This window comes from Furipterus horrens, unplaced genomic scaffold (assembly GCF_987537825.1).
Source record: "Furipterus horrens unplaced genomic scaffold, mFurHor1.1.pri manual_scaffold_4, whole genome shotgun sequence".
Taxonomy (NCBI): Eukaryota; Metazoa; Chordata; class Mammalia; order Chiroptera; family Furipteridae; genus Furipterus; species Furipterus horrens.
The window spans coordinates 90,991,751-91,010,170 of NW_028327174.1; the positions used below are offsets into that span (position 1 = coordinate 90,991,751).

Sequence of the window (18,420 nt, forward strand, 5' to 3'; positions counted from 1 at the left end):
TGTGTTTTTTTAATTTTATCATGTCAAGTATTGGTAAGTACGTGGGGAAACGGAGCTCTTACTCATTGCTAAAGTGTAAACTGGTATCTTTTGGAAAACAATTTTGCAATACTTAGTAGAGTTGAAATTGGGATTACCTTATAACCCAGCAAAAAGAGATGTGCATAGCTATGTACACAGAGCTGTGTCAGATGTTCACTGTCGCCTTCTTTGTGGTAGCAAACGCAGTCAAAACTATCTATCTATCCTATAGTAAGTGGATTTTAAAAAATACGTAGCTTTTTTATACAATGGAATATAACACAATTAAAAATGAACTCCATCTATATGTGTCAACAAGGATAGATATTAAAACGTTGAATAAACAAAAACAAGTTGAAAAATTACATATGCTGTGTAATGTTACTTATTTAGAATTTTTAAACCCACAAAACATCATTTATATAGTCTATAGAGATACATACCTATGTAGAAAAGGCACAAGAACATTCATGAGAATGACACACACCAACTTCAGTATAGTGGTGCCTCTGGAAAAAGAGGGAGCATGAAGGATAAGAAGTACATTTTATGCATATGAAAGAGAGATGGGTGTCTAGAGCAAATATGGCAAAAATGTTGACATCTGATTATCTTAAAGGGGGTACACGGGTCATATTTTTTTGTAATTTTTAAATGTTTAAAATTAATCACAATGAAAAAAATTGAACTAAAAAGAGAGCCCTTTTTAAAAGGTGAGTTCCTCAGCAGAACAGAGCTGTATCACAGGAATTGGGTAATAATAGAAAGCGAGTAGCAATAGGTTAAGGCATTAAAAAAGGAGACAACTATGAATAAATATGGAAAAATTTGTATTATGAGAAAAATAAGGGCAGTAACTGGCCTATTTTTGTGGGACGGGAAATAAATAACAAGAGTAGAGAATGAGATTTTGAGTGGTGTATCTGATGGTGGCCATCAATGTCTGTGCCATTTGATACGGTGCAATGCAAGAGCAAGTCAGAAAGAAGAGCTTTGCTTGTTGATTTTGGACACGCCCTCACCCCATCTCCTCTCCTCCACGTGATGGAAAGAGGAAACTGCCAGGTGATATTAGCTTATCAGCATCCTTGGCACCATCTTCTCACCTTTGCAATCACACATCTGCCTCCTTGGCTGAAATCCGAATCCTTTGGCTGTATTTGTTCATGGTGTTGGCCTTAAATTGGGATTTGAGTGATAAAAAACTGGTTGAGACTCAGGTCTGCTGCAAGAGATGATTATGTGTAACAAGATAGCTGCTACTATAAACACTCATTGCCCCTGACTACCTACCATCCAGCCATACTTTTACTTTCTGTGATTGCCACTTATATCATATTTTAATCTTTTCAAAGCTTCTAAGTTTCACTTAAATGATCTTAACTGACCTCATAACAATACCATGAAATAGGCAAAGCAGGTATCATTCTCACTTTGTAGATGGGGAAACAGCCTCAAAGAGATTAACTGGGTTAGCATTTAACTCTTGCTTTCTCCTTGTCATCTGGGTTTAGGGAACTGAAACCCTGCAAGACTCATTTCAGTCTGTTCTTATATCCAGTGAAGCGCTAATTCCTGAAGATTGTTCCTACAAAGTGCTTCCTTTTCTCTTCTCCACTTCCTTTCCCACCCTCCAGGTTTGGATCCTCACCATCCCCTGCCTGAATTACAATTGGTGAGCTGGCCTTCCCCGTGCCACGGTTTCCTCATTTCTGTCCCTCCTGCATTCTCTTTCTAGATTAAACGTCCTTAAATATTCCTTTCATATGTTATTTCCCTTCTCAAAAATCTTTGTGACCCTCTCTTTCCTTCTCATATTCTCCTGGTGCTCACTCTACTCTAGGCACAATGGCCTTTTCATTTTTCCTTAAATTCATTCTTACCCCAGGGACTTTATACCTAAAATGCCCTTTTCCAGATCTTTAAATGGCTTACTCTTTCCCATGTTTCAGGTATCTGCTCAAACGTCACTTCCTCCGAGAGCCTTCCTGAAACACCCCATATAAAATAGTTTCCTCACCCTCCTTCACCCACAATCCCCTTAACCAGGTTTATTTTCTTCTCAGACTTTTTAGCTATTTATAATTCTCTAAACGATAATGTAAGCCCTTTGTAGGCAAGGACTTACTTGCCTTGCTTATTATTGTATCATCGGCATCTAGAATAGTGTCTAGTAATGGTAGGAGCTCAAAAATGTTTCTTATATGAATAGACAAACTGTTTTTTTTTTTTAAGTCCGCTTAAAATTTAAAAAATATAAAAGTGTCATGCCTTATCTCCAGCCTTTCTTTCTCCTTTTACCTCTGCCAACCTTTCCAATCTCAGTTCAAGGTCCACCTCCTCCATTTCTCCATGCCACCTTCCCTGAGTATTCCTATCCTTACCAATCTCCCCTCCTCCCCACACTTTGCATTTAGTTGTGTATCCTATACTACATTTATTCATTCTCATTCATTAAACATCTTTTGTTTGCTGGTATAGGTATCTGTCAGAGAGAGAGAGAGAGAGAGAGAGAGAGAGAGAGAGAGAGAGAGAGAGAGAGAGAATGAGAATGTATATATGTGTGTTTGGTATGAGTTAATTTTCCTTCCTCAGCAGGTACTGTCTTAGCCTGCCTCTCTTCCCCTCCCGCCTCCGACCTCCAGTCTCTAGCATGAACTGATGGCGGAGTAAGCACTCAATAAATGCTTGGCTATGCTGGCTGGTGTGGCTCAGTGGATTGAGTGCCAGCCTGTGAACTGAAAGGTCACTAGTTCGATTCCTAGTCAGGGCACATGCCTGGGTTGTGGGCCAGGTCCCTAGCTGGGGGTGCAAGAGGCACCCAATGTATTTCTCACATACTGATGTTTCTCTCCCTCTCTTTCTCCCTCCTTTCCCCTCTCTCTAAATATAACTAAAATCTTTTTTTAAATAAATAAATAAATAAATACTTGGTGATGGCACTTGGTGTTGAAGCTACTGGGTCTCAAGCTGGGTCTGAAGATTCCTGGTACTCTTTTCATGACGCCATGCTCTGTAGTGATACTTACGCTTATATTTACTACACACTGTGTTTCATGCACTTGCCTTCATTTTTCCATTTATCAAGGAGGAACTGCTTTTATACTCATCTTAAGACTGAGGAAACTGAAATCTAGAAAGGTTAAGTAACTTGCCAGAAGTGACAAAGCTTGAAGCAGTAAGGCCTAGATTAAACAGAGCCCAAGCTCTCTATCACTAGGACAAATGAAACCTGATTTCCTTCGACCCAAGTGCCACAAATGTGCTTTCAGTGCAGCTTCATGCTCTTAATCAAGTTGCTTAACTCACCAAAACTCAGTTTCCACGTTAATAAAATGGAGATTGTACCTCACAGATGGTTCTAAACCCAAGATAGTGTCTCGCATAATGCCCAGCACATAGCAGGCACTGAGTGAATGGTAGTTATCATTATGAGATACGCTACCCCCTTGATATTTGCTCTTCAAAGCTGGGAATGGCAACCCAGCTCATTTCTTTCACACAGTGAATGGCCTTGGTCAGACACATCCCCAAAGTTGGGGATCAGAGTGCTGCTGGGGTGGTGAAGGTGCTGTTAAAAAGCCTGGACCAGAGAAAACAAGTAAGCAGCCCTGCCCTAGGTTAGCCCAAGCTCAGATTTTCTTGTCTGAATGCATAATGATAGGAAGGAGGTTGTGTTACAAAAGGAGCTGTTTATGTTTGTCACCCAGGTCCACTAATCTAAACATCTCTCACTCCTCAGGAATTATTTTGGGACCAGGAAGTAGCACGCTGTTTATTGAAAGAGTCACAGAAGAGGATGAAGGCGTTTATCACTGCAAAGCCACCAACCAGAGGGGGTCGGTGGAAAGTTCAGCATACCTCACTGTTCAAGGTAAACAGCTGCTTCAGAAAGCAACCAGAAACTGTTCAGACATCTATTTCCCTGTTTGTTTAACTTTTCACCTCCCAGTCTCCTGCTGCCCCTCCTGTCTGTGCCTTTCCCTGACCTCTTGCCCCTTCCCTCTGCCCCTCTGGGAAGAGCCTGTCTGGTTCCACTTGGCAAGGCAGAAGGTGAAGACACTGGCTGGCCACCTTTGAGAGCCCCCATCTGAACACAGTTTCTGTTGGGGGAGCAGTTCCTGGAAGAGAGCCAGCTGCTGCCAGTGTGATGACAATGACCCACAGAGAATGACTGAGTGGCCACACCTGTGAGAAAGAAATCCAAGGAGGACAGTGTACATGGGGAAGGAAAAAACACACACTGGGGAAAGAAAAAACACACACTGGAAATTGTTCATTTTTTTTTTTCCATTTCTAATTCCCACGAGTTAGACCTATCTTCCAAATTTTTCATAAGCTGGTTTTTAACATGAAGTAGGCGGCAATATATTATCAGAGAGAAACAACACAGCAAACAGACTATGTTTCAGAAAAATATTCCAAGTGCTTCTTCTTTATGGGCTTCAGATAATTTGTTTAGTAGCAAAATCCAAAAGGCCTCATCCCACCTGGGTTATGGTCATGTGGCTTCCATTTAGAAGATAGTTTAGATGTCAATTTCAATTCTCCAGTGCCAAGAATCACCCAAAACATAACAGTTACAGCATCATAAAATATCAAATCTGCACTTCTTAAATGTAAACACTGAGGTTTTACATGAAAAGATGGAATTCGATAAGTAGCCTATTTCCAAATGCCCCTCAGTTGACTTCAGAATATGTAAGAAGGCAGTATACACCCGTTTTCTGCCCTAGAAACTTGAATTGCTTAAAGATTGTAACTGATCATCCAGACTCCTTTAAAAGAGAATAGCATCCCTACACTTTTACAAGGAAATGATTTTAGAGAGTCACCTGAAAAATCTGAAAGTACTCTCCCACAAATTTATGCTTTCAGAAAAAGCTAATGTAGCATTCCCAAGTACTTTTAGTAATGGTCCCATTTGTCTCCCTAATAATCCTTGTTTTAAGTAGTTTCAACTTTTATGCTTACACAGGGAGAAAATAATTTATTAAGTGCGACTGTCTCTTTAACGCTGCCTTCTTCAAAGGACTGTAAATTTATCTCTTAACAAGGACCCCACATGTGACTCTCAGGGAGGAGCTGCATCAGGCCAGAGAGCAAGGGAGACTCCTAATGCTCAGTCCAGAAGGCATTTTTCCCTCTAACCTCACAACAACCCTGCAAGATATATAGAGCAATTCTTATAAAACCCAAAGCGGAATGAAATGACTAACCTAATCCTATAGCCAGAAAATGGCAGATTGGTCGTAACTTACTCCAACCCACCACATAGCTGCCCTCCCTTGCAAGGTGTCTGTACCCTCCTCTGTCTGAATGTGGGTCAAAAATGGCTGTGAACGCAGCCTGGGAGTTCTTTTGTCCAGGCCCCTCCCTGTTTCATCAAAATCTTCCTTACCCTCCAGGCCAGTTTAGATGCATTCTACCCAGTGATGTCCTCCAGGATAAACAGCAGAGTCTGATGTTCTCTTCTCATTCTCTTCTCTGCTCGACTTCACACCACGGTTCCTAGGGCTCTTGTCAGACTCTTTTATTCTGCATTTTGTTATCATTTAGTCATTGATGGGCATTTCTTCCCTACTGAATCATAAACTGTCTGACATATCTTTGTATCCCATACCCGGCACGTAGCAAGAGACTAATATTTATTTAGCCCAAAGAAGTACAGTATTATGGTATTATCTTCAGCCTACAGATAGGAAGGTAGAAACTCAAAAAGGTTAAATTACTTGTCCAAAGCCACACAAAGAATAGGTAGTGAGGCTGAAACCTGAGCCCATGCCTTTGGAAACTCTTATTTCTATCCTTCCTCCATTCTTCTCATTCCTGAGGTGACTTGGGAACTTGTCTGCAAGGCCTGAGCATAAAATTGAGCTTTTAGACTCACTTAGCCTATTACTTGGTTTTCTCTCTAGCTGCTTTTAGATTTCCTACACTGATTCCTTTTCCCACTAATGTTATTCTTTCCTGAAAAGTCAGAAAGGAATACTGCTGTCACTGATAAGTTCTGAAAGTTTCTATCAGCCTGTATCATTTGCTCATGAGGAAAGGGCAAATAACTGTCACCTGCATTGCCAATATCAGCTGCCATTGCTGATGTTCTGATCCCTCTCATCTCTTGACATCATCTCTTAGCCTCCCAAACAGCCTAACTACTCCTCTCACCCTCCAATGCACTCCCAAATCTAGAGAGATCTTTTAAATGAATAATTTATAACATGTTACTTTCCTGCTTCAAAACTGGCAAGGTTCCTGATCACCTGTTCCCCTCACCCAGGCACACAGGTCCTCCATAGGCTTCTCTCCACCCTCATCCCATATCCTTCCCGCGCCCAGCACTGCACTACTTGGGATTCAGTGCACACACTGTGCTCCTCCTGGTCTTCTGTCTTTACCCATCATTTGTTTTTTGTCTGAACAGGCTTCCTTTCCATCTTGTTCTTCCAACTAGACAATCCCACTCATCTTTAAAATTCACTTTCTCTACACCTGATTACCTGTCCCACCATCATTTGCCCTTCTGTGCTCCCATAGCATTTGACATGTACCTATAACGCAATGCTTATCATTGCCTATTATTCACTTTTCTATCCCAGAGCATTTGATAAATGTTTGTTGGATTTCTCTATTTAGAAAACCACCACTGAATATCTGAAAAAAGAAATACACTGATGTATTGTTTAGGGCAATAGAAATACGCCAGATTCAGTTTGTTGTTAACTCAACAAGTTACTTATTTGCTCAGGATTATGCAGGATATGGAAGTGTAAGCCATGATCAACTAACTTCAATGGGCTTTGAAGACCTAGTTGGAAGGAGAGTAAGGTGTACATGAAACAATTAGAACCAAGTCAATAAACATTTTGAGTGCCTCCTAAGGGTAAAGTAGAAATACCAGTTTGTATAAAACAAGACTACACAACACTGCTAATAAGGGCTCAAGAAGTTCATAGAGGCAAAAAAGGATATGGTGACTTGATCTCTGAAGGAGGCCTTGTAGGATGTTGGATTGGCAACGTGAATGAAGCAGGAAGAAGACAGCAAGTTATGAAGCAACTTTGGACCTTCTACAATAATAACTTCTTTGGTAATAACACACCCTAAGTAATTCTAAATATTTCCTATTGTCTAGTCCATTGAATTTTATGAGGAATCTGTATTTTTGCTTCATGATCTCTTTTCCCTTATGTGGCATAATTTTTACTGTCACTTAGAGAAATGCTATAGTTTGCAGTATGCAAACTATATATACCCTTCTTTTTACTGGTTACTGCCCCAGCTTCCATGCTCTTTAGGTCTTGTATCTGCTTTACATAGTGTTTCTGCCTTCTCTCTTGTAATTTTTTTCTGCTTTGAGAGTGATGGCTATATGCAAACTTCTGTTTAACAATTGTGGTTAGCTGAGAAAACAGATTACCTGATCAGCAATCATCAAACCACACCTGAAACATTACATTCATCTATAAGAGAAGCATAAATAGGCGGTACCGTAGCCCTAATAGGGTAATGACAAAACAGTACAAGGAAATGAGGATATTTTGTCTAAAAAAGAGACAACTTGGGCTGGTATGATAGTTTTCTTCAAATATTTAAGGGGCTTTCAGACTGAGGAGACATTTAATTCATTTTTTGACACAGAGAAGGAGAGAACCAAGGAAGGGAGATGGTGGTGAAGTGTCAAGGAGTCAGGTTTCAGCTTCATTTAAGGATATCTATCATTTTCAGTAGGAAAACTTTTTGAAAGTTGACATTATGTGAATCTTATGAGTTAGATGCAGTCTTGGATGAAAGTACTTTGGGTTCACTGAATAAAAATTTGATCCTTGGATGCTGTTCAGAACAGTAGGATACAGTACTTGCTTACTAATTTTATCACTGAAATTAGATTCCTGCCCTAGAGTCTAAAGCACTATTCTTCCCACTCCAGTGGCTGTGAAATGTTCCTGGGCTTTAGACTGGTTTCCTAATATATGCAAATTGACCCTTCCCACTGACCTATCTTGTCAGGTTGAATTTAGGAAATGAAACCGGGTGAATATGTTGTCTGTGGCTATGTTTAACAGATTTAAAGATGTTCATGAATTAGCCAGGAAGGAAACTGTCTGCTCTTTTTATTTCCTTTGAAAAATGATTCTTATATTCATAGATAAAACAATGTGTTATTTTTGTATTTGAAAAGGATGAGTGGACTGTAGAGTCAAAGTAGCTTCTTTAAATAACCTTGGGTCTTGTTTGGTTTGGACGGCACACCGCTCACAGCACATGTGGAGCTGTCACGGAGGAAGTTCTAATATTAAAACAACAACAACAAAACTGTTAGTAACCAAAATAATTTCTGAAACTAACACAGCATTCAATACCCTGTGGAATTCAGTGGACTGTTACAATGAAAGCGTGGCTCATTTTCATGCAAGGACTTAAGATAAAACTATATTTTATAATTATTATGGGAAGTAATAATCACAATATGTATAAATACATTCCTATAACAGATTTAGGCCTTCCTATTGAAATGTTATTGAAATAGCATTTATAATTACACAGGAAAAAACAACTTGAAGAATAACTACCATTTTAAACATTTTTTTTGAGGATGACTGATGGACACAAAAGTCATGGCAAGCACAGAAGGACTGTGTCAGGGTCCTGCAGGTCTCACTAGAAATGGCAGTAAAGGTGTGATTTATAAATTTTGTGCCACAACTGCACATTAACACATTTCAGAAAAGGACTCATACAGCAGCAAATACACACTATGTTCTTCAATAAAAGAGCAAGAGTTAAAAATGGGAAAAGATCAAAGCAATACTGTCTTAGATATGCAGCCACTCCTTTATCTCACCGTTGGCCAGCTTTCAGTTTTCATTTCTCCTCTGATGCCTGACTGCCCTCCACTTTAGCTCCTCTCTTCATGAATCCTGCCCCCCAATTCACTCCCATGGCTCTCTTGGCACTAGGAAGGGTGTGATAAACTAATTCACATGATGATGTTGGTGACTGACATTACTCCTCTCGTGGGTATTGGCAATTAAAAAGGGTTTCCCAATGAGAGAATAGTGCTCAAAACAGAGAGCTGAATTGGCTGCCCACTAATTTTACAAAAGGGGGTCAGGGGACAGGATATAGCTGCCTTTGGATTGCTAATCTACAATGACATAGAGCTGGCCTTGAACAAGAATTCAAAAAATGGTCATGGAATTATTTCAGCTATAATACCTTATGCTTATGGTACATGCAGTGCACTTTTTAAAGCACATGATGTACATTAACCTCTTTTAACTTTTGCAATAATCCAATGAGGATTTTTTTCCTATTTGCAAGTGAGAATCTGAGGCTCAGAGGGGTTTAGAATTTTGTCCGGAGTTACTAAGCTAGGAAGTGGCAGAGCTGAGAACTGGATCCATGTTTAACCACTCTGTGCTATGGCCTCTCAGCTCTAAGGCAGCAGAGCCTCATGGGGAAGCAGACCCACTCTAAAGCAAGGGGTGTAACCTTGGGCAAATTACTTACCTTCCTGGTACTTCAGTTTGCTCATCTACAAAACGGATGCTAATAATGGCAGTCCAACCTTACAGGGCTGTGTTAAGGATTAGCACATTTAAAACAGCACCTAGCATATAATAGAAACTTTTGAAATATTAGTTAACATCATTATTAGTTAATATGATAAGCCAAATCCCACTTCAATAAAACCTATCTTATAGTTTTCCTAGACTTAACCAGTAAGTTACCAAAATGGTGTTCCAAATCACAAAATTCCTATTTGACTTGCTGCAATAAAAGTGTTATAGAACTGATGGCACATAAGAGCAATTTTAAATATCTTTACCAAAAATTACTCCTGAAAATATACTTCAAATTTAATCTTAATACATTATCTCCATATAGCACTCTCCTTAAGCAGGGTTCCAAATTCGTGTACATAGATTCCTATAAAGCTTCAAAAATAGTATGAAGGCCAATTTTTTTAATATGCTTTATTGATTATGCTGTTGCAGTTGTCCCAATTTCTTTTCCCTTTGTTCCCCTCCATCCACTGACACCCCTCCCTCCAGTTGCCCTCCCCCATAGTCCATGCTCATTGGTTGTGAATATAGTTCTTCTCAACATCTTCCTATCTACTCCACTCCCTCCTACTATGCTTCTTCATTCCTGTACCACCTCCCTCTCTTTCCACCTTCCCCCTTCCCGCTGACCTCCCCCCAAAATGTTCCTGATACCTATAATTCTTTTCCCATTCTCGTTGCCTACTTAGTTGGCCTTTGTTTAGATTCCCTAGCTTCTGTTGTTGGTTGTTGTGATACAGTTTTCACTTTAATGTTCATAGTTTTGATCCTCTTTCTCCTACACGAGTCCCTTTAACATTTCATATAACAGTGGTTTGGATCTGATGAACTCCTTCAGTTTTACTTTGTCCTGGAAGCACTTTCTCTGCCCTTCTATTCTGAATGACAGCTTCACTGGATAGAGTAATCGTGGTTGTAGGTTTTTGCTTTTCATTCCTTTGAATATTTCTTGCCAGTCCCTTGCCTGCAGAGTTTCTTTTGAGAAGTCAGCTGATAGTCTTATTGGGACCCCTTTGTATGTAATTCTCTTCTTCTCTCTCGCTGCTTTTAAGATTCTCTCTTTATCCTTAGTTTTTGACATTCTGATTATAATGTGTCTTGGTGTTCTCCCTGGGTCCAGTTTTTTTGGAACTCTCTGTGCTTCCTGGACCTTAAGTCTGTTTCCTTCCCCAGGTTCAGGAAGTTCTGCTTCATTATTTTTTCACATAATTTTTCAATTTCTAGTTCTTCTTCTTCACCTTCTGGCAACCCTATGATTCAGATGTTGGCCCGCTTATAGCTGTCCCATAGATTTTTGAGCCTCTCCTCATTTTCCTCACTTTTTGTTTCCTCTTTCTACGCTGGTTGACTGTTCTTCCCTATGTTCCGATTTGTTGATTTGACCCCTGGTTTTCTTTCCCTCACCACTAGTTTCGTATGTGTTTTTGTTCATTTCAGCAGGACTAACCTTCATTTCTTCCCCATCTTGTTTAAGATCTGCTGCCAGGTCTGTAACCATTCGTATAACCAAAGCTCTGAACTGTGGCTCAGAAAGATTCCTTATCTGCTGCTTCCTTAGATTAGATATTTGCTCTCTGGTCAGCTGCGTCACCAGGATCTCTATCATGATCTGTGCCATCCTGACAGTTTTGTGTTTACCTTTGCTTCCTGGGTGGGGCTGTCACACCTCCTACGCTATAGGGGGCGGAGCCCTGTGCACTCGTCACAACCGGGTGACCCTTCTCACCACACTGTGGCGTTTTCTGTGGGGTGGGGATCCAAGATGGATTTCTGCCATTCACTCTCTGCTGAGAGACCGGGAGCCTCCTCTTCTGTCCCCACCCCCTCCGGGCCTCACAGTCCAAGGCAATGAGGGTCTGCCTTCCCCAGTGTTGGAATTGCAAACTGATGGGTCTGGTCTGCAGCCTGTGGTGCTCTCCAGGCGCTTCTCACCTCCCCTTAAATATGGGTGTCTGTGCTTACCGCCATCCCGCCGCCATCGCCACTGCTGCCACTGCCAGCACAGCTTGACCTCTCCAACCTGGCTTCGCCACTCCTACCGGTCCAGACGAGCACCACTTATTTATAACTTCATATGTTGGACTTCCATGTAACTTTATTTTCTGGAACGTCTGGTTATTTCTGGTTTTGCGTGAAGACCAGTTTTAATATTCCAATAAGCCTTAGAAAAATTACACCAATTTGGAACCACACACCATATGGGAGTTACATCCCTGAGACCCTGTGCTAACTCTAGTCACTGTTAAATTCCACCCACGTTTCCACTGGCCCCATCCCCCTACCATGTGTAGCTGGGCTATTTCATGCACTGAACTCATCAGCTGTCACCAGCAAGTAGAGTGCCAGGTACTCTTCTAGTCAGGCTAGTGTGTGGATGTTTGACCTCTAAGCAAACATCCAAGAGCTGTATTGGAAGAGATATTGCTGATTTAGTCAGTCTACCCAGCCTAAGGTCACCCTAATGGTTACTTTCCAAATAAAGACAGAGATCGAGCTATCAAATAAGAAAGAGCATATATACTACATTACCTCTTATAAAATTCTTATTTTTGTATTCACTAAGCAGGAATAGATTAAATAGATCTTTCCCTTCTAATAAATGTTCATCTTGGAGATGTTTTTAATTAGTTGATTCTTTAATGCACAAGTGCACAAAAACACATAAGGAATTTTGCCTGAGTAAGAACTATGGAATTACTTTGGGGGTCAACTTCCTGCTCCGTGGAATGCAGCAGGAATGTTCCCACAACAGGAGGGAGCCTCTCCCAGAGCACTCCATGCAGGAGGCATCTGCAGAGGTTTTATGCAGACATGCCAGGCTCGAGATGTTATCAGCATCTCCAACACATCTCCAATAGCCAAAGACCACTGTGCCCTCAGCAGGTCCCAATCAGATTCCACAAAACTTATTTGCATCATAAGCAAAGAAGTATGTGTGTGTGTTTGTCTGCATGTGTGTGTATGTGTGTGTGTACAGCAAGGCAGCATCAGACCTCTCACTGTTGAGGCTGAAATCTAGACTTACATTATAAACTTGAGCTTACTATATTCCCATGGAGAGGATGCATACTGAGAAAAAAAGGTGATCATACTTTGAAATTTCTTCAAGGAGGTTGTTCTCAATCAATTTCATGAGGTGCAGGGAAACTTAACCCCAAGCTGACTAAGCAGCAAATGGAGCCAAATTCATTATTCACTCAACCGATATTTGCGGGATGCCTACTATGTGCCAGGTACTCTCCTTAACACAGGGAGGTAGCAGTGAATTAGAGAACCGCAGTCCTACAGTCTGCTGCTTCACCCTAAGCTCTGAACATAGTCATTGGTTCAGATTTAAATACCAGACTGTGAGCTCCAGACCATGCCCTTTCATTTACCACTGAATACCAGCACCCAGAACAGAACCAGGGATATAGGTCGCTTTCCTTTGTTTACCGGATTAATAGACATGAACAGGAATTTTATTCTGAATGCTTTGAAAGCTTCATGAAACTCTTTGGAGACAAAGCAAAAACATATGTCCACTAGTTCACCCAATCTGATGAGCAGGGATGTAAAGATGAATAAGATATGGCCTCAGCCTCTGGGAAGCTTACGTTCTCATTCAGAAACAGCAGAGGCCAAAACATAGAGGTGCAGAAGGGCTGGCATATTTTAAAGGCTACAAGTATTTTGATGTGACTGGAGCAAATGGGAGGATAGCAGATGAAGCTGAAGTGATAGGTTGGGCATAGAGGATTGAAAGACTTTTTTTATCCTGACAGTGACAGGGGATAGATGGAATTGCAAAGATGGAATTTAGGCAGAGAAATAATAGGATTAAACTGTGATTTGGGAAGATTTCTCTGGCTAAGGAGTGGAGGAAAGACTGGGAGGACTCAAGGCTTGTTAGGAAGCTAATGCAAGTGTCTAAGTGAGAGCCACTGAGGCCTCGATTTAGGCACTGATTGTGAGGGAGTACAGGGGGTGATGACTTCATGAGCAATGGAAGTAGAATGCGCTTAGAACCCTGTGATGGGCTGGATGGAGAGAAAATATCAGTTTCCCCTGTAGCCTAAAAGATACACTGCAGGGACTATGGCCTACAGGAAGCAGATATTTTGGTGGCTGAATGTATAAGAGAGAAGAAAGAAGACGCTCAGGTTTCTAGCTTGTGTCTTCAAATTATTCAAGGCAGAGAACCTTCACACAGATGCCCAGATTATCTGTGGTCTGCTCCTGTCCTAGGTCTTACATTACACTGCCATCAATCCCCTATCATTTCCCAATTCTGGGTCCTAACTCATACTGTTCTTTCTGCCTTATAATGCCCCGTCCTGTCTTCATCTCCTTAGGTCAAGTCCATTTCAAATGTCACCTCTATCAAGCAGTGTCAGATTCCTTCAACCTCAGATACCCTTTAATTCCTATGCATTTCCCTTAAGTCTCTGGGTTCAGTTTGTGAGAGAGTAACTTGAGAGGGACAGATTTCCCTTCATCTTCCTGTCTCCTCCAGTCTGGAACCTTGGTTTTTTGTTTGTTTGTTTGTTTTTTAAGTATATTTTATTGATTATGCTGTTACAGTAGTTCCAATTTTTTCCCCTTTGCTCCCCTCTGCCCAGTGCCCCCCTTCCCTCCAGCAATCCCAGCCCCCTTAGTTCATGTCCATGGGTTGTGCATATAAGTTCTTTGGCTTCACCCTTTCCTATATTATTCTTAACTTCCGCCTGTCTATTTTGTACCAACCGATTATGCTTCTTAATCCCTGCACCATCTCCCCATTTCTCCCCTTCCTCCCTGCCAGCTGATAACCCTCCAAATGATCCCCATACCTATGATTCTGTTCCTATTCTGGTTTGCTTAATTGAATTTTGCTCCTATTTTTTTATATTCAGTTGATAGTTGTGAGTTTGTTGTCATTTTAGTGTTCATAGTTTTGATCTTCTTTTTCTTAAGTAAATCTTTTTGACATTTCATATAATAACAGCATGGTGATGATGAACTCCTTTAGCTTTACCTTGTCTGAGAAGCACTTCATCTACCCTTCCATTCCAAATGATAGTCTTGCTGGACAGAATAGTCCTGGTTGCAGGTTGCTTTTCATCACATTGAATACTGCTTGCCAGTCCCTTCCTGCCTACAAAGTGTCCTCTGAGAAACCAGCTGATAGCCCTATAGGCGCCACCCTATAGGCAATTCTCTGCCTCTCTCTTGCTGCCCCCAGGACTCTCTCTTTCTTTCACCTTTGGCATCTCAATCATGATGCGTCCTGGTGTGGTCCCCTCTGGGTCCAGCTCGTCCGAGACCCTCTGTGCTTCCCGGACCTGTATGTCCATCTCCTTCACAAAATTTGGGAAGTTTTGCTCATTTTTTTTCAATTCTTGCTTCCTCATTTTGCACAGGTTGACTGTTTTTTTCTTCCTTATGTTCCCAATCATTGATTTGAACCCTAGTTTCCTTCCCTTCACTATTGGTTTTGTGTGGATTTCCCTTCATTTCACTTAGCATAGCCTTCACTTCTTCTCTTATGCATTTGCTGTACTCAAGCATATCTTTCAAGCCTGTGAGTATATATCTTATCACCAGTGTTTTGAATTCTGTGTCTGTTAGGTTGTCTACTTCCTCATCTGTGAGGTTGGTTATCTCCTCGTCGCTTAGTTCTCCCACTGGAACCCTGATCCATTCACTCTTTTGGGTCATACTTCTCTGTCTCCTCATTCTGACAGGCTCCTGTGTTTGTTTGCTTCCACATCCCAGGTAGAGCTGTCACTCCTTTTACGTTGTAGGGGGTGGAGTCTTAGGGATTTGTCAGTACAGGGCGACCTGTTTCACCATGTTGTGGCGCTGTATGTGGGGGAGGGGTCCGAGAGGGAACAATGCCGCCTGCCAAGCACTCGCCTCTTTTCCAGGCAGCTCTCCCACTTCTGCACCAGACTGGTGCCCCTCTAACTGCTGCCATGGTTGTCGTTCCCAGAGTGGGTGGGTCTGCAGACGTTCTAGGACCATGGGGGCCCTTTAAACAAGTGGACTCTGCTGAGAGACCAGCAGTTTCTGCCTTCGCCTCAACCCCTACTGGTCTGCACAGTTAGGAGCAATGAGGCTTGATTGTCCCCGGTGCTGGGACTGTGAGCTGTGAGGTCTGGTGAGGATCTGGGAACGCTCCCCATGTGTCCCTCCCGACTTTTTAAAACGTGTGACTACGCTTCCTGCCAGCCTGCCACTGTCACCACCACACCACATCCTCTCCGTCCTGGCTCCGCCCCTCCTACCTGTCTGGATGAGTATTTCTTCTTTATATCTTTGCTGAATTTTCATGCAGTTTGATTTTCTAGAACTTCTGGTTGTTTCTAGTTTTGAGGTAGCTGTATTCCTTCTTAGTTGTGGAGGGAGATGCAGTGTGTCTGTCTATGCCTCCATCTTGGCTGGAAGTCTTGGAACCTTGTTGAATTGAAACAAAGAGCCAATAAAATGACATACTCATCTAGGAAATGGGGATATTATTGCCACCTGCTTCATAGGGTGGTTATGGAGGTTGGCACATAAGTACTCAATATATGCTATCATCTACACCATCATTTCTAAAAAGACTAAGTTTTGCGTATTCTTGTCCTAACTTAATACTAAGCCTCTGTCTCCTGTTAATGAAGTTGAAGGATACAGGTATTAACTTTAGAACTTCCTGGGCAAGTGTCCACTGGAGGCAGTAAGTAGGGAACCACTATTTTGGCCCCCCAGGCCTTCCTTTGCAAATCCAAGAATTTCCTCTCTGGAGACTTCTGGTGAATACTTTGGGTCTTTTCTTTTGTCATCATGGGAGAACAGTGCTCAGATTTTGATCTCTTTGATTCTGGGAAATGAGGTGATTGGGAAGAATCCCACTCAGGCAGTTACCTCCTCTCACCTCAGCCCCTGCAGGCCGGCTGCTGAAAAGGTCAGAAACAGAGCCCGCCAGTGGGCCGTGCAGAGTGAGGGTGAGGTGAGTGAGTTGGCCTAGCTGTTCCAAAATGAGTAAGCAGGCAACTGTGACAGGCCTTGAGTTTTATTTTTATTTTTAAATCTTCTTTGAAGAGTTTTGTGAGTCCCAAAGGAGCCCTTTTATGTAATATTTTTCTTTTTCTTTTTCTTTAGAATTTCCTCTAAAACTCATTAGGGAGATTTAACATATTCCAGATTTAGCACTTTAATAGGCTTTTGTTCCTGCCATAATTTGTCCCCATTTTTAATTTCTCCTCCGATTTTTAATTAGCTATTTCTGGGATTATGAGGTTTACAAACTCAAGAGTAAAATTTCTGGAAAGACTTTTAATTGATTTGTGAGTTTATTATGATAACATTGTGGACCCTGCCTGAACCAGAAGGAAAGAGAAGACCTATCCCAAACACTAATTCTTGTGCCAGTAGACTGCGTTCACCATGACAAACTTTTAGGGGCACTAGACCTCTTATATAAAATCACAAAGACCCTGAGCTTGAGAGTTGCTGTTTAGCACCATCTTGGTGTTTTTGTCTTTTCAGGAACCTCAGACAAGTCAAATCTGGAGCTCATCACTCTGACATGCACTTGTGTGGCTGCAACCCTCTTCTGGCTCCTATTAACTCTCTTTATCCGAAAACTGAAAAGGGTAAGGCATTTCAGATAAGTTCTGTGCTCTTCTTTACATAGTATTCTAAAATGCTCACCTGATGCCTGGGACAGGCACTGAATAAATGTTAGACCCTTTTTTTCTCTTTACCTCCGACCTGGTGAACACTGGAAAACGAATCATTAAAATGTCTTTCAACCATAAAATGGAGTATTCAAAAGAAAAAGTTAGAGTAATGAACAGGTGAATATTTCTCAGAGACAGAACGGTTATTTCTGATATAAAAATATGTAATAAAGAATTTAAATTAAATTCAGCATGAGACCTATGAAGCCTTAATTTTCTTAACCTTATTCTCTACTAACAAACAAAAAGAAAAAAGAAAAACAAAGACCCACTTCTGACTTGTCTCTCATAATACAGAAACACAAAGACATGCACTGCTATGATAAAATCCAGTTCTTTATAGAGTTCCTCAGGTTGGAATTCAGGACATCAGATTTCTGTAATTTGGCCTATAGCATCACTTGCTCCTCAGAAGTTCAGTGGAGAAAGAGCCAACCCTAGTTCATTCATTTACGCCTCAGATATGAACTGTGTGCCTGCTCTATGCAGAGTGCCAGGCCCCGTGAGGCTCTCTGGTGACAGTGGAGAGCAAATGCTACAGTGTGTAGTCTGGGGTTTTAATCAAGTACACAGACAAATGCACAGTGTAATGGAGGGAGTGACTAGAAGATGCATGGGTGGAAGTTGTCAGGCACAAAAGGAGGGAAAGTGTTGCAGGCAGAGAAGAGCATGTATGAGGCAGGGGCAGGGCCGAGGGACACCATGACAATGAGTGGCTGACAGAAGGCCAGTGTGGTCACAGTGGTGACAGTGGTGGAAACAAGGCATTAAGTGTGTGCAGCAGGAGAGAGAGTAAAGGCTGCAATGCCTAACCAGGCAGGGCTTCAGGCTATAGTAAAGAATTTAATCTATATTCTAGAAGTAATAGGAAGCCTTTGAGCTGGGAGGGGGGCTGTGAGGGAAAGGTAGGGGATTATAAGTGTGAGAAATGTGTGTCTACAATGATAGTTCTGGCTGCTGTGAGGATAATGGACCAGATGGGTGAGAGTGACTGGAGAGGCACCGAGTGGAAGACTTTACAGTAGTCCATGCAAGAAATGATGGCAGGTTAATCTAAATGATTAGAGTTCGGTGATATTTAGGAGGTAAAGTCAAGAAAATTTGAAGTGTGAAAGAGGCCTACTAGATGTCTAGAAATTTGT

The 18,420-nt window shown here is 41.6% G+C and overlaps 1 protein-coding gene across 2 annotated transcripts in view; it reads left to right on the forward strand.

Annotated features, from left to right (window-relative positions):
• Positions 1-18,420, forward strand: part of FLT1 (fms related receptor tyrosine kinase 1) — a 194,360-nt gene that overhangs the window by 135,603 nt on the left and 40,337 nt on the right. For both annotated transcript variants that reach the window (XM_090273753.1, XM_090273754.1), the window contains exons 15-16: positions 3,764-3,895; positions 17,085-17,191. In XM_090273753.1, coding sequence (XP_090129879.1) covers positions 3,764-3,895; positions 17,085-17,191 — 239 coding nt within the window. The remainder of the gene's footprint in view (positions 1-3,763; positions 3,896-17,084; positions 17,192-18,420) is intronic.